Raw genomic sequence first — 27872 nt, 5'->3', positions numbered from 1 at the left:
CTGGTCAGGTCTGAGTCTTTCAACAAACTTAGTTAATAACCAAAGCAACAAATATCACAAGCATGGTAGGCATCTCTTGGGGTTTCTGCCCAAATGTCTCCGATTTAGAGAACATAAGCACTCCCTCATGACTTAAATATCTTTAGTCTGTGGCCAGCTTACAGGAAAACTTGGGAGGTCCCCTAATCAATGACTGAAAACTTTACAGAGAAAATAAGTATAAAGCAAGCAGCCTACCTCTAACCATGATCGTATACATATGTGTGTATTCATATACACAGGTATGTTTTTATATAATATAACTTTTTAAGAGCAATCCCACCAGATCTCAAGCAAATGTCAAAACTATGAGAGAAATATTCTCAGGTTTGCTGTGTGCTCTCCTCTAGGCCACGGAGACCACAGGAAGCCCCACTTTTCTCTCCCAGGAAAGGAGAGAAACTGACAAAGGAGGGTATAGAAATCTGCTGGTCCCCATGGTTTGAAGCTTTATAATTGTTTTTTTTTTTTTCCTTTTTCTAAGGATCAATCTAAATCTAAGAAACTATTTTCTTAAAAACCTTAACATTGGAGTTCTTGCTACCAAAGACATCTAATTAGCCACAGAGTCCAAAAAAAAAAAAAAAAAGAGAGAGTTTATTTGAGAATAAGAGTGAAAGCTTTCGCACATCTGACAAGGTAGACTCGTTCTGCTAACAGATGCCATCCGTATTCAGCTCTACCAATATTATCACAATGGAACATACTTGTTCTAACAAAGATATGGGCCTAAGTCAAGGACTATGACTAGACAGCATCAAAGGAAAGATGGGGCCCCAAATCTTATCTCCTAGACTGATTCACAACATAGGATTTCAATCAAACACTCCTCATGCAGTGGTTCTCAAGCCTGGCTTCTCATCAGAATCCCAGGGACTCTTTGGAAGGAAATCCCAGCCACTAGACTACACCCCAGTTGGGAGTCTCTGGGGGTGGGACGCAGGCACCAGCAGGTCCTTAAGCTTCCCAGGTGACTCCCGTGAGCAGCCGAGGTCAAGCCCCACTCCAGAGGCAGATTAACAGCTCGATAAACCGGCAAGCTCCCCAGCCAGAGTAGCCCTGTGAGGTAGGGGGTCTGCTGGGCATCGCTGCCTCTCGCAGATCCTATCTCTCACTCTCCTCAAGAATTCTAAACGTTACCAGCTCTGGGGGTAATGCTGAGCCTTTCCATATACCTTAGTGATTTTTAGAGCAATGTTTAATCAGGCAGATACCAGGAAAGAAAGAAAAGTGGAAAAAGGAAGAGATTTGCATAAGGCATGATACGAATAAATAAAATAAGTGAAAAAAACAATCTCAGGTTTAAAAGTAAAGCATAAGAAGTCAACACCTGTGAAATTTTATTTATATAAAAGAATAAAAATATCTATTTTAAAAGGATTGATTTAAACTTAGGTTTTTCAGCTTTTCCTGTTCCTTGAACATGAAACTGCTTCCAACGCAGAAAGATTTAAGATAGGTAATTATTAAATAAACCCTCTTTACCTTCCCCCTGCAAAAACACAGAGCCAAGTTCCCCATTTTCTTTATAGTAAACCAGATTCTTTTCAGTTAAGAATACTGGCAACTGCACGAAGCAGATGATCAGATATGTTGGCAGGAAGGTATGTGCTGTACAACGGCATTACAAAAAGTCCCCAAAGAAAAGAAGATGGTAAAAACAATAGAAAAATAATAAAACACAAACAAAATAAGAAAATGCCCGATATTTACAGCCTCCCTCTGAAACATGACCTACATTCTACCTTCAGCATAAAACAAAACCAGAGAACATTTCTTGATGGGTATCACAGAAGAAGCTGGTGCCAGCCAGTTTTGGGGGGGGGACACATTCATTCCAAGAAGGGAGAAATGCAGAGTTAGCAACTTGCTGGAATTATAACCATGTCTTGGTCTTCTTGCAGTTCTGTTACTAAAAATGACACAGAGTAAATGAACCAATGTGGTCTTACAGAAATGAGTTGTCACCACGTTTCAGAACAAACTATTCAGAGTCACAGGCACTGGGTCTGGGAAAGCAGAGGTGGATGGCTGCGCACTCAGGTGAGGGATATGGATCTTTGTGAGGTTGGAGGAGGGAAGCAGGGCTCTACAGCCTGGAAGCTTCTGCAGCTTCTGCACTAATGAGTCTTCTAATAATCCTGAAGAGAGAAAGAGAGAGACCCAACTTACTCTCAGAACACTAGTTGGAACCTAAGAAAATAATCTATCAACAGCCCTGCTAGGGGATTGTTCTATAGCCAAAGATTCTAGTCCAAATATAATAGACAATATTTCACATCTTAAACATTAATTCTGCCCTTATTTAGGCCCCCTGAGCTCACCAATCCAAAACAAAACAAAACAAAAATAAAAACTAGTATTAACAATTCATTCTTTAATCAAAGGGAATTTTTCTTCAGTAAAAATGTGTGACCTCTCTAATAAACAAAACAAAACAAAACAAAAAACACAAAACAAGAACCAACCAAACAACAACCAAAAAAAAAGCAAAAAAAACTAAGTAACCCTTAAAAGTTGAAGTATATCCAATTGGATACCCCAGCCTTTAAAATGGAGAGTTGTAATCTGAGATTAGAACACTCAGCTCTGAAGAGAACACATTTTTCTAATCATCTACAAAATCACCAGCCTCTCTGAAATGGTCTGGCTGATACTTACAGCTCGTGGTTTTTTGTTTAACTTCAGATCAATCCTGTGATAGAAAAGATAAACATTTGCATTTTAATTTACAGAAAGAGGGGCCAGGAATCAGCTACTGCATAGGGCACAAGCTATAACAAAGACTATTTGGTTAAGTAAAACCCACATTCTTCATTAGACTATGTCATATTTAGTTGTTTACCCAGATATTATTAAGCAAGTATTTAAAAACATAAGCAGATACTTTCGCCACAAGGCAAACTTAGATGACAAAAAGAAATATACAGCAGTTATGAAAGCCATATAATTTAAAAACTATTCAAAACTATGCGTTAAAAAGAGATTGGATTAAGAGGGCATGCTCTATGTTAATGTGTTAGCTTTGTAACTATATCACTGATAATCACTGAGACACATAATGATTAAGAACAGGAAAGAGACTAGGAGTTTGTATTTCTGGACATGAAACACAAAAGAAATTAAACAAATTTCAATTTTTAAATCTTTCCGAAGCAAAATATCAAGTTCTTAAACTATTAATCTCCTTATGAAGCAAAGCCAGAAAATCAATTTAAATGTGAATTAAAGTAAAGGTTATCTATTTTTAAAGAAATTAAGATGCATAAAAGTGAAGTTTACTTAATTTTGCTTAAGTTATTAAATAAAATGTTACCTCCATCACGTTTTTCTGTTTTTAAAAAAAACTTCCCAGCCTAACCTAATATACATACCTACAATTAAACAGATAAACTATGGGTTAGAAAGGTCTCAAAAAGGCATATTGGTCTCTACACACTAAACAACACAGCACAAATACTAATTCAAATCAAACTTACTCAAAGTCATAATCAAACATGCCAGACGGGCTGAGGGGCAGCATTTGAAAGGAAGAAAGCAGTAGAAATTAATATACTAATTGAATAAATTAGTCGATTAGCCACCCTAGCAAGATTCATAGAAACAATATCAGCTTTAAGAATCTTAAGCCATAAAGTTTCAAACATCAAAGCACCAAAGATTCTGTGGTTGGGAGAGTCCCTTCCCTTACTGGATTTCGTATCAGAAGAACAGACTAAGAAAGGAAAAGTTATTGCATTAGAAAACGAGGTACCTGCAGGCCGTCTATTAGCTGCCAGATTCAGAGTTAGAACTTTTAAAATACGTAATTGTAGTGAAAAATATAAACAGCACATTAGAAGAAATAGAGAAAGAAGGGTTTAGTCATATAATGAAAGGGTGCTTTAAAGATAGTACTAACAATTCAGCACAATACACTTTGACTAACATGAAAGATAAAAACATTATACATTTTTTAAAAGAAAACATTCTGCAACTTTTAACCCAATCCTAAGTTCTAAGAATATCCAGGGAACATGGTACTCTTTTTCTAGAGCATTCATCCTAGAAAGCCAAGGGTCGAATGAATAAACTTTGGTGACAGTCTTGTTCCAGAGGACTGCACGGTCCCATCACTTTGCCCCTGAACTGGTGATGGCAGGTAACTGTTTATGTCAGGGCTAGGATTAAGAACACCCAAATCTACAGCCCCCGCCTCCCCCAGTAAGACAAAGGAGAGCCGACATCTACAAGCACCTGAGCCTCAGGGATCTGGAAGGAACAGTGCAGGGGAGGAGGCTGCTTAGGGCATCACTGCTAACAGGCCATGGTCTGGGCCGACCTCCAAAGCAAACATTAACCCTGAGCATGACTCCAGCTCTTTGGCTGGCTCCAACACCTTTCACACTGTAGACAGGTGCTGAAACAATATGCAAAATGCTCTATCTTCCTCCTGGCCCATGTTTGCAAGAGTGAAGCTGGAAGAAAGCATAACTTCACTATCTCTTAGGCAACCGCCTCACTTAAGTCATTTGTGGAAGAGTACGCAGCGTACAAACCAGGAACCATCAAAAATTTAACTTTTCAGGACACCTGGCTGGCTCAGTTGAAAGAGCCGGAAGAGACTCCTGATCTCGGGGTCGTGAGTTTGAGCCCCACGATGGGTGTGGGGATTACTTCAAGTAAATAAAACTTCAAAAAGAATTTAATTTTCAGCCTAACCTAAATTTGTTCACAAGTGAGACTGTACCTACTTAATGAAAATGTCACAAACTACCTAGAATTCTAGAGTTCTGTGTATTAGTAAAAACCTCTAAGAGCACCTATAAGTTATTATTTCTACTTTTTTCTTTAAAGTCACTGGGACTTATTCAGATAACATATAAAATATACGAATTCAGAATACTGTGATCATTTATGAATGCTAAAAATTATCTGACATATGTTCATATTCCTCAAGAGTAATCCAAAAGTTACTCCTTTTTGCTACAGTACCGTATTCATTTCCACTTTGCTTTACTCACCCCTACACAATGCCTGGCACACAGCAGGCATTCAGACATCTGTTGAAATAATTCACTATCAACTTTCTGCGAGTATCTGGGGCGTGGCAAGCTGGGAGGAGAAACCAGTAGGGTACTGACTGCAAATGTACACATGTGTGTGAACAAAGTGCTCCACTCTCCACCCTTCCACAAAGACAGGAGTCGGGGACAAGGAGTTTGGACACTTCCTGACTGAAGATGGTAGGAATTGGAGAAACCTCACTGGCCCCCGAGGTGCCACTCTGGTGCACGGGATGTTTTTATCCAGAAAGAAGGCAAATCAGCCCGACTCTGCCCCTTTGGAGCATGTAGGCGCCTTCGGCCAACGGAAAAGGCCAGCCAGGTATTACAGCAGCGGGATGACAAAAGGGTCCTGGCTTTCCAAACAGAAAACACAATTTGTGAAAGCAATAAATAATACCCAAGATCTTTATAAATCCTTCTATTTTTCTGGAAGGCGTTAGCTCTAGGAGCCAGAGGAAAAAGGGGTAGGACAGAGTAGTGTTCCTATGGAAATCTACTAGAAACACACAGGAGGAAGTTAAGTTCATGTCTAATTCCCTTTTATCAGTCTGCTGATCATGGCCTTAAGAAAAGGGGAAGTATCACCTACAATGAACAGTAGCTACCTACTGAATCACTAATGGAAAAAATGTCCCAGAAACTTTCAAGGAATCGTCCCCCTACTCTAGACACTGTGAAATAGGAAAAGAATCATTACTTTAAAATAGCACTGGAGTAAATTTAATAAAAGTAACATAGAACATGACATTTAAATTACCTTAACAATTTAAAAAAATATTTTAAGAGTCTAGCTCCCGGCTACTGCTTGTGATGAGCTAGCATTAGTCCTACCGCAGTGATTAAATAGCCTATAACCTTACTAATCTTAAGATCTTGCTATTTCTTACTGCAGTCATGAGATTGGCATAGTGATTTTTGGTTTGCAGGAAAGTATTAAACAGTGATCTTGAGTCACTCTTTGGAGGAAATACTATTTCTGCAGTCTAAAAACCACCGCCACCACTGACAAGAAAAATTCTTTAAAAAACTAGAGAATCTGCTGATGCCTACGAGGCTTAAACCAGTTCAAGTTCATTCTGTATTACCGCCATGTGCCATAACCACAAAGCTAACGATGTGAATGCCTTGGGTGTGTGAAGGAATATCCCACAGGTCTGTAGAGCAACCCAACCAGAAGGGTACTGGAGCACAGGGAACCCCGCCACTCCTTGCTTGCATCCTTCACCTCGAGTGAGCTCCCAAGAGGAGCAGGACAAAAGCCAGCCTATGAACACCTGGTTTTCATGCCTGCCAGAAGACAGTCTGAGGTCAGGAAAAGACTGCTCACTCTAGAAGCTATGCATCCCCCTCCCTGAGTATAGCTGTACAATTATGAGTTAATAGGCCCTGGCATTATCATACAAACCCCAGGCAGAGGGTAATGCTAAAATCCTCTCTGCGTGACACCTGACCTCTCTGTCCACTGATGTCATTCCTATCTCATTACGCACTGTAAAATACAAAAACAAAACAAAAACACACACAGTGGACAAACATTATCTAGAAAGGTACTCTCATATCTTATGACTTTATATTATTCCTCTCTGATATCTGAAATCAGCAACTACAGAGGTGTAGAAAACAAAGAAATCATAAGCAATCAAACACTTGTATTTAAAAAGAAAAAAAGGCCTATCAGAGATCAGCTCTGTTCACCCACAAGGGAGTAAGTGTAAGCAGGGATCAGGATTAGGAGCAAAAGACTCTCTCCCACTTGGCAGCTTCCCAACATGTACAAGTGCCATATTCCAAGTCCTATTCTACAGACTTCCCCCTTTCCTCCTCAGATTCAATATGGAATGAAATTCTTTACACCAGAACAGTGAGAAGGCTGTCTTCCTTTACCATCACTCTAATGCCCACCCATTCCTCCACTGGAGAAAACTTTGCCTGTCTCATTTGGACCAAAGCAATTTCTCCCCACCTGCAACAGAAAGATGGCACCAAGCCTGACGCGTCTTTACCCTAGTAAAGCCCCTTTGCAGCAATGATCATGGCCGCTCTGGGCAGGGGAGTAGGGGCAGTGGAGTGGGGGAGGTCCCTGCCACTGACCTGTGTCGGTTTTTATTCTTTCGTTTTTTATGGCTGCTGTGATGACTCCCTGAGGAAGTAGAAGAAGCAGCCTTCTGAGGCTTCACTCCCTGCACAGATCCATCCAGATCCTCAGGGTCCTCCTGGCTGGGCTCATTCTCCTGATTGTGGAAGTCTGGAGAAGTATCACTTTCCGTCCCACTTCCTGGTTCCCCTGGAGGGAATAAACACAAGTCCCAGAAGCATCAGCAGCACTTCTCAGGCAGTCTGTCCGTCAGCCAGGAAAGATGTTGTTGAGCACTAACAGATAAAAATGTGACGACTTCCCATCTTCCAGACCATACATTCTAAGTGACAGGAAAATACCTGCTGCCAGAGAAGATATGTGCAGTCAAAGCATCAAAGTTACCAGAGTTCCAGAAACTCAAGGAACCTGAAATAGTGTAACCAGAAGCAACCTACCTAAGGACAGCTGGGGGATGGGACCATACAAGCAGGAGTCCCTCCTCTTGGATGCATTAAGGTCACTTATACAGCAAATACACTAATGGGATTAATGATTATACAAGAAGCCTGGGTTCCTTCCCCAAACTGTACAGGAATCCTATCGAGGGGGAGCGCAAGAGGACAGGAGCCTCATTATTCTGAGAAGTCTTAAGAATAGTATTTAAGGGACGGCTGGATGGCTCAGTCTATAAGCATCTGCCTTCGGCTCAAGTCATGATCCCAGGATCCTGGCATTTAGCCCCGCACTGGGCTCCCGGCTTGGCGGGGTGACTGTTTCTCCCTCTCCCCCTGCCTGTGCTACTTTTCTGTCAAATAAATGAATAAAAATCTTAAAAAAGAAAAAAAAGTATTTAAAAAGTGGTAGTAATACTCTTCAGCTGACATACATTCCCAATTTTAAAATTCTTTATATATATGGGGCGCCTGGGTGGCTCAGTGGGTTAAGCCGCTGCCTTCGGCTCAGGTCATGATCTCAGGGTCCTGGGATGGAGTCCCGCATCGGGCTCTCTGCTCAGCAGGGAGCCTGCTTCCCTCTCTCTCTCTCTGCCTGCCTCTCCATCTACTTGTGATTTCTGTCAAATAAATAAATAAAATCTTTAAAAAAAAATTCTTTATATATATTAAGCTAATTCAAAAACAATTTGCATAAATATGTATTTTTAAGAATAATTACATAGGGGTGCCTGGGTGGCTCAGACATTAAGCATCTGCCTTCCACTCAGGTCATGAGCCTGCTTGGGATTCCCTGCTCCATGGGAAGTCTGCTTCTCCCTCTCCCCCTCCCCCTGCTTGTGGTCCCTCTCTTGCTGTCTGTCAAATAAATAAATAAAATCTTAAAAAAAAAAAAAAGAAAAGAAAAGAAAAAGAAAGGGGCGCCTGAGTGGCTCAGTGGGTTAAAGCCTCTGCCTTCGGCTCCGGTCATGATCCCAGGGTCCTGGGATCAAGCCCCACATCCGGCTCTCTGTTCAGCAGGGAGCCTGCTTCCCTTCCTCTCTCTGCCTGCCTCTCTGCGTACTTGTGATCCTTGTCTGTCAAATAAATAAATAAAATCTTAAAAAAAAAAGAATAATTACATATATTCCAGTAAAGGTATACCTATTTTTTCCTGAAAGGAATTTCTTGAAACCATAATAGATAAGGATGGAAGAATACTTTCAATTGACTCAACTACTCAAGGAGCCCAAATATGTACATGGTTTCTTTTTCTTTTTATTTAATTTTTGTACACTATCAGTTTCTAAAAACTGTCAAAAGCAGTTATGTGGACAACAGGACCAGGGACCAGTTTTCTTCTTTTTATATCTTTGTATTATAAAATGCTGGGAGGGGATTTCAAGTTGAGTCACACATGGGCACAAGAGTAAAAGAAAGAGACAGTCCCCAGAAAGCGGAAGGAAGCAGTGGAACCAGATCTCAGAAATCACAAGACCATATTTTTTAACATGTCACAAGTGCAACAGAAGAGGGAGCTCTATGGCTATGAAGCTAGAAAAAGTATGCTGATGAATCCTGCTCCTAAACCAATTTCATATAAAAATTGGAAAACAAACTTTAAAACTTAGTACCCAAAACTACAGTAACCAAGACTGTGGTTAAGAAGAGACATACAGGGGCGCCTGGGTGGCTCAGTGGGTTGAGCCTCTGCCTTCGGCTCAGGTCATGATCTCAGGGTCCTGGGATCGAGCCCCGCGTCGGGCTCTCTGCTCAGCGGGGAGCCTGCTTCCTCCTCTCTCTCTGTCTGCCTCTCTGCCTACTTGTGATCTCTGTCTGTCAAATAAATAAATAAATCTTAAAAAAAAAAAGACATACAGATCAACAGAAATCGAAGTCCAGATAAAACCTTTACAGTTAGGGTCAAATGGCTTTGAAGGGTGATGAGACAATTCAGTGAATCGTATTTTTGATAAATAAGGCTGGGACAAGTGGACATCCTCAAAGAAAAGAATGAAGTCTGACCCCTATCTCACACCACACACAAAAATGAATTCAAAATGTATCAGAGGCCTAAATGTAAGAGCTAAAAACATAAAACTCTTAGAACCCACTTGATTAGGTAAATGGTTTCTTAGGTAGGAGCACAAAAGGCAGCCGAACAAGAAAAAATACACAAGTATGTGGAGAAACTGGCACCCTCACACATTGCTGATGGGAATAGAAAATGGTACAGCCACCTGGAAACTGTCTGGTAGTACCTCAAAGCCTAAGGACAGACTTACCAAATGATCCAGCAATTCTACTCCCAGGTATATATCCAAGAGGAATGAAAACAGGTTCACACCAAACTTGTCATGAATATTTTTTTTTAAAGATTTTATTTATCTGACAGAGAGAGAGAAATCACAAGTAGGCAGAGAGGCAGGCAGAGAGAGAGGAGGAAGCCGGTTCCCTGCTGAGCAGAGAACCCGATGTGGGGCTCGATCCCAGGATCCCGGGATCATGACCCGAGCCGAACGAAGGCAGAAGCTTTAACCCACTGAGCCACCCAGGCGCCCCTGTCATGAATATTCACAGCAGTATTAAACCTAGTAGCCAAATGACCACTAACTGATGAATACATAAATAAAATGTGGTATATCCATACAATGAAGTACTATTCAGCATTAAAAAGAAATGTAATAGTAATACATGTTTTGTTTAGGGCTTTTTATTTTTCCTTGGTGTCATTATAGTGGTAAGAGCCTATTGTTTATAGAACTACCATAACACGCAGCAATCCTATTTGTGGGTATTTATCCAAAGAACTGAAATCAGGATTTTGAAGAGACAGCTGCACTCCCATGTCCACTAAAGCATTCATTATTCACATTACCCAAAGTGTGAATACCACCTAAACACCCATCAATGGATGAATGGATAGAGAAAACGTGATATATATATATATATATATATATATATATATATATATACACACACACACAGAGTGGAATATATTATAAAAGTCTCAAAAAAAAAAGAAGGAAATCTTGTCATATGCTACAACACAGATGAATGAGGAGATCATGTTGAATGAAATAAACCAGTAGCAGAAGAACAAATACTGCATGATTCCATTTATGTAAGGGCAGCTACAACAGCCACACTCAGGGAAGCAGAGAGTAGAATGGTGGCTGCCAAGGGGAAGAAGAAAGGAGGAGTAGAAAGTTTCAATTACGTATGAATAGGCTCTAGAGATCTGCCGTACAACACTGTACCGGTAGTTAACAATACTATAGGAGGCACTTAAAAATCTGTGGAAGTCGGGGGAACTTGCTGGCTGAATCGTTAGGGCACACAACTCTTTTTTTTTTTTTTAAAGATTTTATTTATTTATTTGTCAGAGATAGAGGGAGAGAGAACGAGTGAGCACAGGCAGACAGAGAGGCAGGTAGAGGCAGAGGGAAAAGCAGGCCCCCTGCCGAGCAAGGAGCCCGATGCAGGACTCGATCCCAGGACCCTGGGATCATGACCTGAGCCGAAGGCAGCTGCTTAACCAACTGAGCCACCCAGGCGTCCCAGCGCACACAACTCTTAATCTCAGGTTGTGAGTTCAAGCCCCACGTTGAATGTGGAGCCTACTCAAAAAAAAAAAAAAACCTGTTAACTTATTTTCAACTTTTTTTTTTTAAGATTTTATTTATTTATTTGAGAGACATTACAGAGGGAAAAGGAGAAGGTGACTCGCTGTTGAGCAGAGAGCCTGATGTGGGCCTCAGTCCTAGGACCCTGAGATCATGAAGGCAGATGCTTAACTGACTGAGCCACCCAGGTACCCCTGTTTTTAGTGTTTTTACCACCGTTTAAAAAACCTATCATTTGGAGAGACATAAGAAACATGCATACAAGAAAATGGTATGATGTCTAGGATTTTCAATGTAACACAGGAGGTGGAAGTGACAGTAGGGGTATGGATGGAGCACTGAGCATGCTCTGGGATTTGGGGCAGTGTAACGGGTACACAGGGGTTTGGTTTTTTACCTTATTTGTATAGATTCAAAAACTCACTTTAATAAAGAGTGTTTAATAAAAAGTATTCACTTTTCCCTATAGTTTATTTCGATATCTGTAACAGGTCCTCCCAAGGACTATAAGTGGTAATACTCTTTTTGGAAAGTCTAGGGTGTTTTCCAAAAACCAAAAACCAATTCCCTGATTCTCCAGACACCAACAATTTGATTCCATTCTGACGCTTATTACTGGAGTTAGGGCAGAGCCACAGGTTAAAGGCTCGGTCTCGTAAGCATGCCTCCCTCACTTCGGTCCCAAGTCCCAGGCCTCTCACACTTCTGACCAATGAGCTATAAATCAGGGGGTACCCTAAACTCCCTCTTCAGGTATCATAATTTCTACAATAGCCCCAAGAACTCAGGAATATGATTTATTTACTATTAATTGTCTATTATAAAGGCTATAACTCAGCAACAGCTTAATACATAGGGCAAGGTATGGGGAGGGGCGGGGAGCTGCCATGCCTTTTCTGGGCACACCACCCTCCTAGCTCCTCACTTCATTCACCAACTAAAGCTCCACAGTTTAGGGTTTCAGTTGTTGTTGTTGTTGTTGTTTAAGATTTTGTTTATTTATTAGAGAGAGGGCATGCAAAACATGCTCATGGCGGGGCGGGGGCAGCAGAGGGAAGCAGACTGTCCACTCAGCAGGGAGGGTGATGCACAGCTCAATCCCAGGACCCTGAGATCAGGACCTGAGCCAAAGACAGATGCTTAACCGACTGTGCCCCACAGTTTAGAGGTTTTTAAGGAAGTTTCATTATGCAGTCATGATTAAGTCATTGGCTACTGGTGATTAACTCAGTCACTAGGCCTCCTCCCCTCTCTGAGTTTTGGGGTAGGGCTGAGAGTTCTAAGCCCCCATCCTCACACTCTCTAGGGCCCCCCAACTCTCAGTCATCTCCATTAGCATTCAACAATTTCTTCCGTATGCAGTGAATACTAGTCATTCTTACCACTCTGGAGATTCCAAGGGTTTTAGGAGCTGTGTGCCAGAGCAGGGGACAAAGACCTACTATGTATTTCCCACCACACCACAGAAAGTAACTGTGCTGTATTTATGAAAATCGCCCTTTGACACAACAATGCCACTTCCGGGACACCAACCTATAGAAATAAAAAGCCCATTACACACAAGCTAGTGTACGAGGAAGTTTCCTGCAACATTGTTTATAGTGGGGAAAGTGGAGAGTGTGAATGTGCACCAAAGGGGAGGAGGCACAACCAGACTGTTGGGTATTTTCAGCATTTGAAAAGAATGTGAGATTGTAACAATAGCTAACAGAGTCCTAACTAGAAGCCTGGCCTGCTCTATACCCTTTACATACATCGTGCCTAAAGCCCTCACAGAAACCTCTGCAACTATGATGACCACTTACAGAGAAGGAAACCGAGGAGGCTGGAGTTTAAGAAATCTGCCCAAGGTCACACAGCTAATAAGGGAAAGAGTCGGGATTCATAGTTAAAGACAGTTTGGCTCCAAAGCCCACGCTCTTCATCACTACTCTATACACTTCTATCTAGATGTGTTCAACCTGCAGGGGCATAGGTGAAAAAGCAGATAAAATGTACTGCTGGATCCAATGCCTTTCTTTTAAAAAAGGAAAATCTCAACAGATGCAGAAAAGCATCTGACAAAGTACAGCATCCTTTCTTTCCTTTTCTTTTCTTTTTTAAGATTTTATTTATTTGACAGACAGAGATCACAAGTAGGCAGAGAGGCAGGCGGGGGGTAGGGAGGAAGCAGGCTCCCTGCCAAGCAGAGAGCCCGATTCGGGGCTCCATCCCAGGACCCTGGGATCATGACCTGAGCTGAAGGCAGAGGCCTTAACCCACTGAGCGACCCAAGCACCCCTACAGCATCCTTTCTTGATCAAAACTCTTCACAGTGTAGGGACAGAGGGCACATACCCCACTATCATAAAAGTCATCTATAAAACCTACAGCAAATATCATTCTCACTGGGGAAAAACTGAGAGCTTTTCCCCTAAGGTCAGGAACAATGCAGGGATGTCCACTATCACCACTGCTATTCTACATAGTACTAGAAGTTCTTACCCTCAGCAATCAGACAACAAAAAGAAATAAAAGGCATCTGAATCGGCAAAGAAGAGGTCAAACTCTCTTTGCAGATGATATGATACTTTATGTGAAAATCCAAAAGACTCTACGCCAGTACTGCTAGAACTCATACAGGAATTCAGTAAAGTATCAGGATATAAAACAATGCACAGAAATCAGTTGCATTTCTCTATACCAAAAGCAAGACAGAAAAAAGAGAAATTAAGGAGTCGATTCCATTTACGATTGCACCGAAAACCATAAGATACCTAGGAATAAACTTAATCAAAGAAGCAAAGAATCTGTACTCAGAAAACTATAAAGTATTCATGAAAGAAATTGAGGAAGACACAAAGAAATGGAAAAATGTTCCATGTTCATGGACTGGAAAAACAAATATTGTGAAAATGTCTACGCTACCTAGAGCAATCTACACATTTAATGCAATCCCTATCAAAATACCATCAACTTTTTTCAAAGAAATGGAACAAATAATCCTAAAATTTGTATAGAACCAGAAAAGACCCTGAATAGCTAGAATGTTGAAAAAGAAAACCAAAGTTGGTGGCATCACAATTCCAGACTTCAAGCTCTATTATAAAGCTGTAATCATCAAGATAGTACAGTACTGGCACAAAAACAGACACACAGATCGATGGAGCAGAACAGAGAGCCCAGAAATGGACCCTCAACTGTATGGTCAACTCATCTTTGAAAGCAGGAAAGAATGTCCAATGGAAAAAAGAGTCTCTTCAACAAATGGTGTTGGGAAAATTGGACAGCCACATGCAGAAGAATGAAACTGGACCATACACAAATAGACTCAAAATGGATGACAGACCTAAATTTGAGACAGGAATCCATCAAAATCCTTGAGGAGAAAACAGGCAGCAACCTCTTCAACCTCCCCCACAGCAACTTCCTAGAAACATCGCCAAAGAAAAGGGAAGCAAGGGCAAAAATGAACTATTGGGACTTCACTATAAAAAGCTTTTTCACAGCAAAGGAAACAGTCAATAGAATCAAGACAACTGACGGAATGGGAGAAGATATTTGCAAATGACATATCAGATAAAGGGCTAGTATCCAAAATCTATAAAGAACTTATCAAACTCAACACCCAAAGAATAATCTAATCAAGAAATGGGCAGAGACATAAACAGATGTTTCTGCAAAGAAGACATCCAAATGGCCAACAGACACATGTAAGTGCTCCACATCACTTGGCATCAGGGAAATACAAATCAAAACTTCAATGAGATAACACCTCACACTAGTCAGAACAGCTAAAATTAACAAGTCAGGAAACAGCAAATGTTGGTGAGGATGTGGAGAAAGAGGAACCCTCCTACACTGTTAGTGGGAATGCAAGCTGGTATAGCTACTCTGGCAAACAGATGGAGGTTCCTCAAAAAGTTGAAAATAGAGCTATCCTATGACCCAGCAATCGCACTACTGGGTATTTACCCTAAAGACACAAATGTAGTGATCCGAAGGGGCATGTGCACCTCGAAATTTATAGCAGCAATGTCCACAACAGCCACACAATGGAAAGAACCTAGATGTCCATCAATAGCTGAATGGATAAAGGAGATGTGGTGGGTGTGCATACACATAAACACACACACACATGCACACGCACAGACACTCACAGGAATATCATGTAGCCATTAAAAGGTGAAATCTTGCCATTTGCAACGACATGGATGGAATTAGAGGTTATTATGCTAAGCAAAATTAAGTCAATCAGAGAAAGAATTATATGATCTCACTGATATGAGGAATCTGAGAAACAAGGCAGAGGATCATAGGGGTAAGGAGGGAAAAATGAAACAAGATAAAATCAGAGAAGAAGACAAACCATAAGAGACTCTTAATCTGAGGAAACAAACAGGGTTGCTGGAGGGGAGGGCAGTGGAAGGGATGGGGTGTCTGGGTGATGGACATGGGGAGGGTATGTGCTATGGTGAGTGCTGTGAATTGTGTAAGATGGATAAATCACATTATATGTTAATAAAAAAAATTTTTTTTAATAAAAAAACCCTTTAGGGACGCCTGGGTGGCTCAGTTGGTCAAGCAGCTGCCTTCAGCTCAGGTCATGATCCCAGTGTCCTGGGATCGAGTCCCACAACGGGCTCCTTGCTTGGCAGGGAGCCTGCTTCTCCCTCTGCCCTCTGCCTGCCTGTGCTCGCTCTAGCTTCTCTCTCTCTGACAAATAAATAAATAAAATCTTAAAAAAAAATAAAAAATAAAAAAATAAAACCCTTTAAAAAAGCCCTAGAATAAATAAACAAACAAACAAACAAAAACCCCAAAAAACAAATAAACAAAAAAAAAACCCTCCAAGTGAAAAACAAAACAAAACAAAACCCAACTCTGTGCGTCTGCATGTGTGTGTATGTGTGTGTGCAGTGTGTGAATGTGCAGGCGGCTAGGTTAGGATGACATCATGCTGTTAACGGTTACCTCAGAAAGTTGGGGCTGAAGTAGAACACAAGGAAATGAACCTATTTCATATTTACTTCTAAGTAGTCTGACTGAATAAAATCAGAATATAATCCTTTCCTAATTAAAAAAAAAAACCTCTAACAAAATATAAAAAGATGAGTCTAAAATGGAGACGTATGATCAGGACAGCTTTCTCCCATAGCCACTCCTGTTTTTATGTAGGTTGAAAAATGTCATCTCTAAAACTGCAAATGACAGAGGCACTGGTGAGGGAGGGAACAGGCTGATGGGGCATGAGGTCACAAATGCTTTGGATCATAGACAGGGTGACAGAAGGGGCACAGGACTGAGTAGGGGGCTGGGCAAAGAAAGAGAGGATGAACTAAAAAGGTGGGAGACAAGTCAGAAAGTTAAGTTAGATACAGCAACTTCTGCCTAAACTGCAATTCTGTTAAATGACATTAGTGAACCAAATCAATCATTTCCTCATTTTGGAACCGCTGCTATGGGAAGACTGAGTAAATGGATGAGCCGGTCATATTCTGTCAGCACCCATGGGCAAACACATACAAAAGAGTGTAAAATCGAATCAAAGCCCTGTGAATGGAGAATCCACCTGTGTTACTTCTCTGAAGAGAGAACATCCCCAGCAGTAACCGGTGTCCCAAAGGACAGATATGGATATTAAGCACCACGGGAGCCAGAGAAAAAAGAGTGAATTATTCAGGAAAAGCTTCACGGAGGAGGTGGAATTTAAGCTGGACCTTGAAAAATGAGAAGCCAAAATAAGTACAAAAAATAGCACAAGTGAAAGCGCAGAGACAACAAAACACCAGGTACACTTGGGCCAAATGAATCAAACAACATCTCTTAAGCAGATGGCTTGAGGAATGAGAGGTGAAATAGCACGACAGGGTAAGGAAGAGACATGAGTATCGGATTAAGGGATCCGACCTACGGAGACAGTGTGAGATGATGTTTAAGAGCTGACTGGTCGCTTAACCTTTCAGACCCTGTTTCTCCACCCATAAAATAGGAACTCCTTCTCTACACTGAAAATCTCTTAGAGACCAGGCACTGGGGTCAACGCTGGAGCTACAGCGATGCTCCCTACTTTCAAGCCTATAATCTGTATCTATCCTTCAAGAAGTAGCGTTGAGGGGCACCTGGGAGGCTCAGTGGGTTAAAGCCTTTGCCTTCAGCTCAGGTCATGATCCCAGGGTCCTGGAATCGAGCCCCGCATCGGGCTCTCTGCTCAGCGGGGAGCCTGCTTCTCCCTCTCTCTGCCTGCCTCTCTGCCTACTTGTGATTTTTGTCTGTCAAATAAATAAATAAAATCTTAAAAAAAAAAAAAGAAGTAGCTTTGATGAATAAATGAGATCAATGCAAGTGGCTGCGTAGTATCTAGAACACAGTTAAGTGTTCAAGTCTCAGTATCCTTGAGATCCACAAACATGCAAGTCAAATTCTCAACAGTAAACAATCTGCCGTAAAATAGTAAAACAGTCGCTAGCAGGACATAAGATAAAGTCATCGAGTACTTATAAACAGAGAAGCGACATCAAACAACAAATGTTTTCTGAGTTCTCTATGCAAACCTGCGTTTTAGGATTACTGGGCTCAAAGTAGTTTATGAGAGGGGCCACAGCCAGGGAGACCACATTAAACACTATTAAAATACAAAGCGTGACCACAAAGAAAAAAATTTTTAATTATTTATTTTTTCTTATTTATTTATTTCTATTTTATTTATATATTTATATATTTTATTATTTATTTGATTTATTTATTTGAGAGAGACAGAGTGAGAGAGACAGAACACGAGAAGGGGGAGGGCCAGAGGGAGAAGCAAACTCCCTGCTGAGCAGGGAGCCTGATGCGGGGCTCGAATCTGAGACTCTAGGATCATGACCCGAGCTGAAGGCAGACGCTTGGTTAAGCGTCTGAGCCACCAGGTGCCACCCAGGTGCCCCAATAATTGTCTTTTCTTGGCTCATGGAAGTAGGAGAGAAGTGAGAGCAAAAGGGGTGGGTTATAACACCCCAAAGTACAGCAGTGAGTCAGTCAACTCTATGATGCTGTCACCAGGAAAAGACACGTAAGTTCATTTCTCACTGACATATAAGTTAAGCTACTTGGCTTTAGAGTAAAGAATGCCAGATTTTGATTAAGTGTAATACTCCTACAAATGAGACACTCTTCTTAAACAACAACAATAAAACACCTACTGAATAGTGCTAAGGCACTAACTTTGATAAGCACAAAAACTTAAAAGATGAAAGAAATATACTCAACTATGCTTCATGCAGCCATTTATTTATCCACTGGAATGATTTAAATGCTGAGGAAAGATCTGGTTTGATGAAAACTTCAGAGGAGTCTGGTAAAACAAACAGTAGAAACTAGGCTGATCCTTTAAAGGAAACTGGATAAAATCTGGCTGTTTGTTTTTCTTTCAGTAATTTGCATAAAATTCCCCTTTGGGGATCCTGCTAATCCACTCTATCATGCTAGTTTGGGTACATAAGTCAAAGGAAGCAGAAAGTAATGCATTTTTTTTTTTAAGATTTTATTTATTTATTTGAGAGAGTGAGCACAGGCAGACAGTGGCAGGCAGAGGCAGAGGGAGAAGCAGGCTCCCCGCTGAGCAAGGAGTCCGTTATGGGACTCCATCCCACGATGTTGGATCATGACCCGAGCCGAAGGCAGCCGCTTAACCAACTGAGCCACCCAGGCGTCCCAGTAATGCATCTTTTTAAAAAGTTTTCAGAATGGTTTGATCTCCAAAATCCTTGAGATCTAAGAATGTGTAACTCAAAATTCTAAGAGAAAAGAATCTGTACTTCATCACCACCAAAAAGCAAGAACCAGGAGTCATTCCACAAGATTTGTTAATACAGAAATTCTGAGACATTGGAGAGATTCTGTACAAAGGAAAAAGAGCAAAAGATGAAGCAGACCATTCCTCTTCATGGAATTAAAGCTTGGTTTGAATCACTTGGGTCTTTCAGGGACCCTCAACTTGGTTTAGATGTCTAAACACCCAGTAGAAGAAAACACAACATCTTTGGAAGACAGTACCTTCTTCCTCACCCTCAAATTATTCTATAAATACTTGAGGTTACAATGAGCAGTACACAGTCAAAAATAACCAGGCACACAGGAAAATTAGACTTTATGAGAAATAACCAGAGGAAGCAACAGACAACACAAACTCGTCTTGAAGGACTTCAGAGGTTGAAATTAAACACAGAATATGCAACAACCGGGCTCACTCTGCTTAAAGAAGTGAAATAAAGTTTAAAAATAATTTTTTTAAATATATTTTTTAAAGACTTTATTTATTTGACATGGAGAGAGTGAGAGAGAAAAAGAGAAAAAGAGTAAGCACAAGCAGGGGGAACAACAGGCAGGGGAGTAGCAGGCTTCCACCGAGCAAGGAGGCCGATGTGGGGCTTGATCCCAGAACCCTGGGATCATGACCTGGGCTGAAGGCAGCTGCTTAACCAACTGAGCCACCCAGGCACCCCCAAAAAATCAAGGAAAGGTTTAACAGCAAATGAGACACAACTAAAAGATTTGTGAACTGGCGGGAGGCCCAGGGGCAAAGACAAGACATGGAAAGGCTAATAAAAGACATAAAGGATACAAGGAGAAAGTTTAACATACATGTAAGCAGAGAAGGGGAAGAGATGGGACAGAGCTCAGAGCAAATGCAGTATATGAAGAGGTAATAGCTGAGAATTTTCCAGAACTGATGAAAAATACCAAGGCACCATTTCAAGAGGTCCAATGAAACCCAAGCAGATAATTACAAATAAATTCATACATAGGGGCTCCTGGGTGGCTCAGTGGGTTACGCCTCTGCCTTCAGCTCAGGTCATGATCTCAGGGTCCTGGGATTGAGCCCCACATCAGGCTCTCTGCTCAGCAGAGAGCTAAGCTCTGCCTGCCTCTTTACCTACTTGTGATCTCTCCCTTTGTCAAATAAATAAACAAAATCTTTAAAAAAAAATTCATAGACACACTGTAGGTGACTACAAAAAAATCAAGATGAAACTAAACTAAAAAAATAGCAGTAAGGGGGCACCTGGGTTGCTCAGTCGATTAAGCGTCTGACCCTTGATTTTGGCTCAGGTCATGATCTCCAGTTCCTGAGACAAGCCCCATGTTGGACTCTGTGCTTAGCAGGGAGACTGCTTGAGATTCCCTCTCCCTCTGCACCCCCCTCCCAAAAGAACAGCAGGAGGAAACAGTAATGACAGGTGGTGAGACAGAACAGACAGAACCCAAAAGAATTACTTTAAAGGGGCTCTGACCATTTGAACTGATAAACTCCAGTATTTACGTAATTCTCTGTTCTAAAAAGAATTCAAAGCAGTTTACCAAGATTCATATATCAAAATCAACTTAAAATGAGACAAGTAAAACAAAGAGGGATAGAAGACTTAAGTAAGCTGGATGCAACACTAATTCTCCAAATGCATGCTATATTCTCATTCTCCAAATGCACGCTCTACATTTATACTTCCTTACAGAGGAGAACCACTAAACATTGGAGCACCTGCACAAAGAAACAGTCCATTACCAGACACTCAGTAAAAACCAACCAGCTGTTCAAGGAAAATAACTATTCCTTTTTTTTTTTTTTAAAGATTTATTTATTTATTTGAGAGAAGAGAGACAGAGTGTGCATGTGTGCAAGTGGGGGGGAGGAGAGGGGCAGAGGGAGAGGAGAGGGAGAGAATCAGACTCCCAGCTGAGTGGGCTCGATCTCACCACCCCGAGATCATGACCGGAGCCGAAATCAAGAGGCAGAGGCTCAACCAACTGAGCCACCCAGAGTCCCCTCAGGGAAAGCAACTATTCCTAAAAATCATAATAATTAGTAATAATAGTAAACATCTGTGACATTCTCTTAACAATAAATACAGTAGCACATTTAACAGGACCAAAATATAATTCATCAAATGCAACATGATAGGGAAGACCAAGAAATACCACTCTGACATATGCGAGGGATGTGGCTCAAACCAAGGGGAAGATCTCAGGGGAACGGATGGCCTACACCTGCTTCAGAAAACCTTCAATACATAAGTGCTTGTCTCAGCCAAGCTTCTGAAAGCTGAGGTTTTAAGACTCATCTCCTCACGAGTATCTAGGTGCAGCCATTCTATGTAGTTAAGACCAAAGCCAGATGTTGAACCACCCACCAGGCCAGGAGGAGGATTATGGGCTTTTCTTGAAAACTAAGGAGTCAGACATCATTCCATTTCAACTCACACAAGTGAGGTCCAGGGTGTTCCTTAACCAGTCTTATGACTCAGAAAGCAGACAATACTAGCGCCACATTCTACAAGTGGCAATTAACTGAAAAAAAGTAAGATTTAACTTATTTAAGCCACAGTAAAAGAAAAATCAAAAGCACTCTGTATAGTTAATTGGTTGGCAGAAAGGAATCAGAGATGCCTTCAGGGATGAATGAGGGAGAACAGAAGTACTATAACTGAAAAACTGAGCAGACAAGTTTTGAAAGAAACAGAACAATTTGGTTTTAGATAAAATGTATGAGCTTGAATATCTGAGCAGAAATGACTAGAAGACATTTTCCAGAATTTTCTAGATATTAAGAAATCTGTACACAGAGATAAAAATCAAAGTCACTGAGTAGTTCTAATTCCCAAACTACCAAAATGGATTTTCCTCAAATCACTGGCCCAGTGCAAACACAACTGGATCCCACAAGATAGACCACTTGATCATGAGCTCAGGGTCCTGGGATCGAGCCCCGCATCTGGCTCTCTGCTTCGTGGGGAGCCTGCTTCTCCCTCTCTCTGCCTGCCTGTCTGTCTACTTGTGATCTGTCAAGTAAACACATAAAATCTTAAAAAAAAAAAAAACACCTGAAAGAAGCACACAACCAAAATACAAAAAGCAGGTCATGTTTCAGAGTGGCCCAGTGCACAGGCAGTGTCCAACACAGATAGCTCCATAGAGCCTGACTCAGAGAAATAAATGTACAATCTATATCCCATCACTAGACATTAGAATAGAATTAGACTATATGGCTTACCTACAGAGAACGATACAATTTCTTTACAAAGTAAATACTATCTACTCTGCATTTTATATTTAAGAACACATAGGTACATTCTGTTCCCAGGATGAGATTCTCAAGATTATTAAACTGGGGACATGGAGATTTATCATATATGTCTGAACTTTTCCATGATAAAAGGTTTTCTTTTTAAATTAAACAAACAAATGAAACAAAACAAAAAAACTCCCTAACACTTATCAGCAAGGAAGACATATCTTTGTGTCTTTGAGCAGCCAGAGTCAACCTCTCATGACAGATGAGGCAGGAGGGACATGGTTTCCTCCTCAAAAAGAAAAGAGGAAAAAGATATGATTAAGGAGACTCAAAGGATTCCTAACTTCTAGGTTGAACAGGAGTTAAATATAAGGGTTATTGTGGCTTAAAAATTAAGTAATAAAAAAGTAAAAAAATAGACTTACTCTTTTCAATGAGCTGATCCTGAACTCCTGCCAACGCACTTACTGCCTAAAAGAAAAAAACCACCCGTTACTAGAAAAATTACCACAGACCTCCAGAGAGCACTCAGACAGCTGGGAAAGAGAAAACTTGCAGAAATTTAACTGAGGTGTTCCTCCGAGATGGGCCACAGTAAAGCTCCCCCCACCTCACTTACAGCTGCTGAAGTAACTGAGGATTTACTGAAGAGCCGCTCAGCTTCCTTAAACTTCCGGTTCCTTCGATCGTTTTTGCTATTGGAGTTTCTAAAACACACACAAGAAACTCATAAGCACCAAGCTGTATCTATGGCTCAAGCTGAGGACAGCCCAAGCCTATGTAAGGAACTCTCTCTCTCATTGTCTCTCTTTTTTAAATTACCGACTTTCAGACGGAAATGCCTCCAACACCTTTTGGATTGACCAAAATGACCTTTAGGCTGAATGCCTACACAGACACCAACAGTTTCCAATACATGGAAGGGGCTCCACTGTGGGATATTACTTACTTGGTTCCCAGTCACTGTATTTTTAATATGTATTTATTTTGATGCTTATTAAAAAAAAAAAAACTAGCAGAGACTAGTGGTATGAAATGTTTGTCATATAAGCTTAACTGAAAAAATTTAATGAACATGGGGCACCTGGCTAGCTCAGGGGAACATGTGACTGTTGCTCTCCCGGGTTGTGAGTCTGAGCCCCACACTGGGTTTAGAGACAACTTAAAAAAATAAAATATTTTTATAAAAATTTCAAAGAACAAATCAGAGTTCCTTAAGGAAATGTTTGGTATCAGTTCTGGGATAAGAAAAGGCCAAGGTGAGTCTAAGACACCTTGTTGGGACAGAAAGCAACAAAATGCTCAAAGATTAAAGGGTCATGTCAAAAAGGCAAAGGAGGCTCCCTGTCTACATGTAGGGCAAACCAAGCACTGAAAGGATAATGATAGCCACCAGTCTGTATGTTTATGATGTACGCACTTCTCTGTGTATATTTCAGTAAGTTCAGAGTAAAAAATATGCCTCTACAGTAAAAAAGTGACAGCACTCCATTCCAACACTCTGATTTTTTTTTTTTTTAAATGCACTGGTCTCTAGTGATATTAAGAAGAGAGGGCCAGAGATAGAGAATGAAAGGGAGAGAAGATATGAAGGGAAGACTCTTCCTTCCGAATGCCAGTAGTCCACATACCAGGATCAGAATCAGCAGTATATTAAGTGAGTCAGGTAAAAATCAACAGTGGATATTAAAACCACTGAATAAAAACTCGGAGGAGCAATATATTCACACTGTCTAAAAGTATAGTCTCTGATCACAAAGAGAAAAAAATGAATTTTTACAAGGGAGAAATCATATGCTCAAACTTCGTACCAGTAATGGGACAATATGACATTATGTGCCTCCCAATCAAATAGAGGTAAATGAGACACCAGGCATACAAGTCACTTATGTAATATTTTTGCCAAAAATCCTTAAAGGATCTCTCATGAGGCCACAAACAGAAAAATCTGGAATTGAGGCATTCTGTAAGACAATGTCATGAACAACTTTGCCACGAAAAAAGGTAGGAGACTCTCCTAAATGAAGAGATGAAAGAGTGGTAACAGCCAAATACAATGCATGAACACCGGATGATCAAAACAAGGCAGCAAAGAATGTTGGGGACAATTTGGGGAAACTGAATAGACTACAGTAAGTGATACTATTAGTGTAACGCTAATTTTCTATGTGTGGTTAGGTAAGAAACACATTCTTAGGAGGTAACTGCTGACATAATTATGAGCAAAGTGTCATGCTCTCTGCTTAAATGATTGGCAAAAAAAAAGTGGGGGGGAAGGAAAGTATAACTATAAAGGGGTAGCAGGCAGGAAATCTTTGTGGTGATCAAACACTTCTGTATCTTTTTTTTTTTTTTTAAGATTTATTTATTTGATAGAGAGAGACACAGCGAGAGGTAACACAAGCAGGGGGAGTGGGAGAAGGAGAAGCAGGCTTCCCACCGAGCACGGAGCCCAATGTGGGGCTTGATCCCAGGTCCCTGGGACCATGCAACTGAGCCGAAGGCAGACGATTAACAACTGAGCCACCCATGCACCCCAGCACTTTTGTATCTTGACTACAGTGGTGCTTACAGGAATCTACACAGTGGCAGAACTACACATACACATTGTACCAATGTCAGTTTCCTGAGTTTGATATTCTACTACAGTTACCTAAGACCCAACCACTGGGGAAGACTGGGTGATGGGTACATGGGACTCTAATATTGCTGCAACTTCCTATGTACCTGTAATTATATTAAAATTTTAAAAAAAATTTTTTTAGAAAGGAGGGGGCAGGAGCAGAAAAGAGAGAGAGAATCTTAAGCAGGCTCCACACCTGGCATAGAGCCCACCTTGGGGCTCGATCCCACAACCCTGAGATCATGAACAGAAATCAAGAGATGGACGCTTAACGGACAGAGCCCCCCAGGTGCCTCTAAAAATTTTAAGTAGAGCTACAGGGGTGTGTCTGTTTATATACATTAGAGAGAAAGCAAATGTGGCAACATGGTAACAACTGATGCATGCAGGTGAAGGGTATCAAGTGTGCACAATACTATTTCAACTTGAAGTGTCTCAAATTTGAAAATTTTTGAAAAGCTTGGGCAGTTTTCAAGAATAGTTTTTAGTTACTAAATAAAATTGTGGTATGGTTGGGACACAGGTGTGGCAAATCTTATAAAGGTCAAACTTGTGACTGAGTAAAAAAAAATGGAAAACACTCACACAGTGATACGTCAGGTACTGTCATTTGCTGCACTTTGTTTATGCTTCACACAACCCTGTTCCAGGGGCTCGACTTTCCCCATTTCCCAAATGTTAGGATTTGTCCACAGTCACTCTGTGAGGCAGAGGCTGAGCCAGAGTCCAAGCTGAACCCCACAAGGCTTTCTATACCACCACTCTACTACTGCCCCCTGCCAGGTTGCTAGCAAGAACACCGTCCAAAAAACAATCAGTAGGACACAATGCCAACACCACAGGCTTCTGACACTCACTTCTGGTTGGTCAGATACCGATCCCAGCCACGAATAATATTGCCATACATCTGAGTGTCTTCCAGGTAGCTTCCTTCAAAGGCATAGATCTGTCTCTCCAAGTTGGCCAGTGTTTCCTGGGAGATGAAAAACAAGGAAATGGATAATGCCTTTTAAATGCAAAAGTTAACTATGACCAAGTCAAACTCTGAATATCAGCCTTAGACATTGGAGCTCCACTACACTAAGCCACCCCAGTCGGAAAAATAAGACATGGGGAGAGGAAGACTATTTTAGGCTAAGACAGTCTAGAGCTTAGACCTGGCTTGTTGGAGTCCTTTGAGAACAGAAGGGAAGGTACAGGCCCTGTCTCTGAAAAAATTTGCAAAATTCTGCATATACTTCGGAGGGCTCGTGGAAAAGCCTGTCAAGAACGACCGCTCAGGCAGAACGTGAGCAGTCTCCACTCCCACGCACCAAGGTACTGCTACTGGGAAGAGGAAAGGGTGAGCAGCCTTCCAGCGCCTACTCGCTCCCCTCCCCGCAGGCATTGAGAACGCCTGCAATGGGCTGTCAGTTGCCATGGAAACCTGGAAGGGCAGCTTCAGGTGACATGGCCTTCCCGGTGCCCAAGCCTAAACGCGGAGGGGAGGGGGTGACCACAAGGGTGCCTGGAACCTTGGGTGCATATCACAGTTCTCAATTCCCTGGACTGAGTCCTTTCCCCTCGTCTGTCACCTTCTAGATGTTCCCCAAAACATCACAGCCATGCCCGTCAAAAACCCCATTCAACGCATCTCCTAGTCCTCAAAAGGACATGCGCCCCTCCATCCTCCAAAGGCCGGACTGGATGACTGGGTCCCCATCCCACACTCGCCCCCAACCCCACCCCCTCAGCCCACTGGCAAGCCCGAATAGGTGGCTTACGGCCCCCCAGACACTCCCGAACCCACCCATCAAAGACCACAGACCTGTCCGCCCTCACCCACCCCGCAAAAGCCAAGGGCACAACCGCCCCCATTCCCAAAGCTCAGAGACACTCGCCTTCCTCGAGCTTCCATACAGAAGCCCCCACCCCAGGCGCCATCCCTCCTCCACGCCCCCGCTGTCCCCGGCCCCTTTCCCCTCCCCCGCTCCGTGCCCCGCCCCCCCAGCCCGGGCCCCGGCCCTGGCGCTCCCGCTCCCGAGCTGCGCTGCCTGCAAGCCGTGCGGTCGGCGGGCCGCGGAACGCGCAGCCGGCCTCAGGCCGCCGGGCTCCCGGCCGCCGCGTTGCGCCGGGGGAATAACGGCCTGGCGCGATCGGGCCGAGGCCTGGAGGCAGGGGAGGGCGCGGAGCCCGCACCGAGCGCCCCCGCGCCCGGCCCCTCACCGCCAGCTCCTGCTTCCGCTTCACGAGCTCCGCTAGCTCCCGCCGGGTGTCCGGGATCTGCGGCGGCGCCGCCTTGTTGTGCATCGCCATGTTGGGCTGAGGCGGGCGGCGGCGGCGGCGGCGCCAGGCTGGGGGCGGTCCCTGTGCGCCGCCGCCCGCTAGGGGGCGCCTGCGCAGCACTGCGCCTGCGCGCGCGGTTTCCGGAGCCGCGCGCCGCGCCGCGCAGCGCAGCGCTGGGGGCCCTCGGGCTCGCGCGCGCCCCTCCTGGACTGGCCGGTGATGCGCTCTGCTCTGCGTCCTAGCCGCTCGTGGCTCCTCGGCGGCCGGCTGTGCGCCACAGACACCCCAAATTCACCTTATCCAAAGCCAGGCTCCTTCCAGGTCACTTCGGTGAATTACTTGAACTGTCCGCCGAATTGCCCAAGTCAGAAACGTGAATATCATCGTCGATCTCCTCTCCCCCATAAAGCCAGGTCCTGAGGACTCGCCTCCGGAAGAGCCCGCAGTCCACTGGCTTTTGTCTGCCACCACCCACCTCGTCCAGGCCCTCCCTATTTTTGGCTCCATTATTCCCACAGTCCCCCCCCCCTTTCCACCCTTAGCTCTATTTGATCCTTAGTCACAGTGGAGCCAGGATGATTGGTGTTTGGAAAGCAAATGTGGGGTCACTCCTGTGGTTAAAACCTTTAGATGGCTTCCCATTGCCCTTGAGAGAGAAGAGTTGTGCAGTGGTTAAGGTCGCAAACCGAAGCCGGAACTACCTTGTTCAAAATCTTACCTCTACCATTGCCACT

General features: G+C 42.6%; 1 protein-coding gene across 4 annotated transcripts; it reads right to left on the bottom strand.

The window, feature by feature from the left end:
- Nucleotides 1–296: 296 nt before the first annotated feature.
- MEAF6 (MYST/Esa1 associated factor 6) lies at nucleotides 297–27246 on the bottom strand. Of its 4 annotated transcripts, XR_004289875.1 has the most exons (9): nucleotides 27079–27246; nucleotides 25731–25846; nucleotides 22870–22957; nucleotides 22676–22721; nucleotides 7179–7371; nucleotides 3519–3548; nucleotides 3356–3413; nucleotides 2701–2734; nucleotides 297–2180 (listed from the first exon to the last, which is right to left on the bottom strand). XR_004289875.1 is itself a non-coding variant. In XM_032361529.1 (8 exons), the coding sequence occupies exons 1-8, from the start codon at nucleotides 27166–27168 to the stop codon at nucleotides 2172–2174; spliced, it is 606 nt and encodes a 201-aa protein (XP_032217420.1). In that variant the 5' UTR covers nucleotides 27169–27246; the 3' UTR covers nucleotides 297–2171. The 4 variants fall into 4 exon arrangements, 2 of the variants coding, with proteins under 2 accessions (XP_032217420.1, XP_032217421.1); XR_004289876.1 differs by lacking the exon at nucleotides 3519–3548 and having other exon boundaries at nucleotides 27079–27245; XM_032361529.1 differs by lacking the exon at nucleotides 3356–3413.
- Nucleotides 27247–27872: the final 626 nt, after the last annotated feature.

Source organism: Mustela erminea, chromosome 10, assembly GCF_009829155.1.
Source record: "Mustela erminea isolate mMusErm1 chromosome 10, mMusErm1.Pri, whole genome shotgun sequence".
Taxonomy (NCBI): Eukaryota; Metazoa; Chordata; class Mammalia; order Carnivora; family Mustelidae; genus Mustela; species Mustela erminea.
Note: the sequence above shows the minus strand (reverse complement) of the source record. Positions and strands in the feature narration are given on the sequence as shown.

Bases quoted from the DNA above. Each gene is read 5' to 3' on its own strand.
- MEAF6 (XM_032361529.1), bottom strand. From the start codon at position 27,168: ATGGCGATGCACAACAAGGCGGCGCCGCCGCAGATCCCGGACACCCGG. The intron at 7,372-22,675 runs GTAAGTCTATTT...TATTCCCTCCAG, and splicing joins GGATCAGCTCATTGAAAAGA to GGGAACCAGGAAGTGGGACG. The intron at 2,735-3,518 runs GTAAGTTTGATT...TTTCTATCACAG, and splicing joins ATGTTTGATTATGACTTTGA to GATTGATCTGAAGTTAAACA.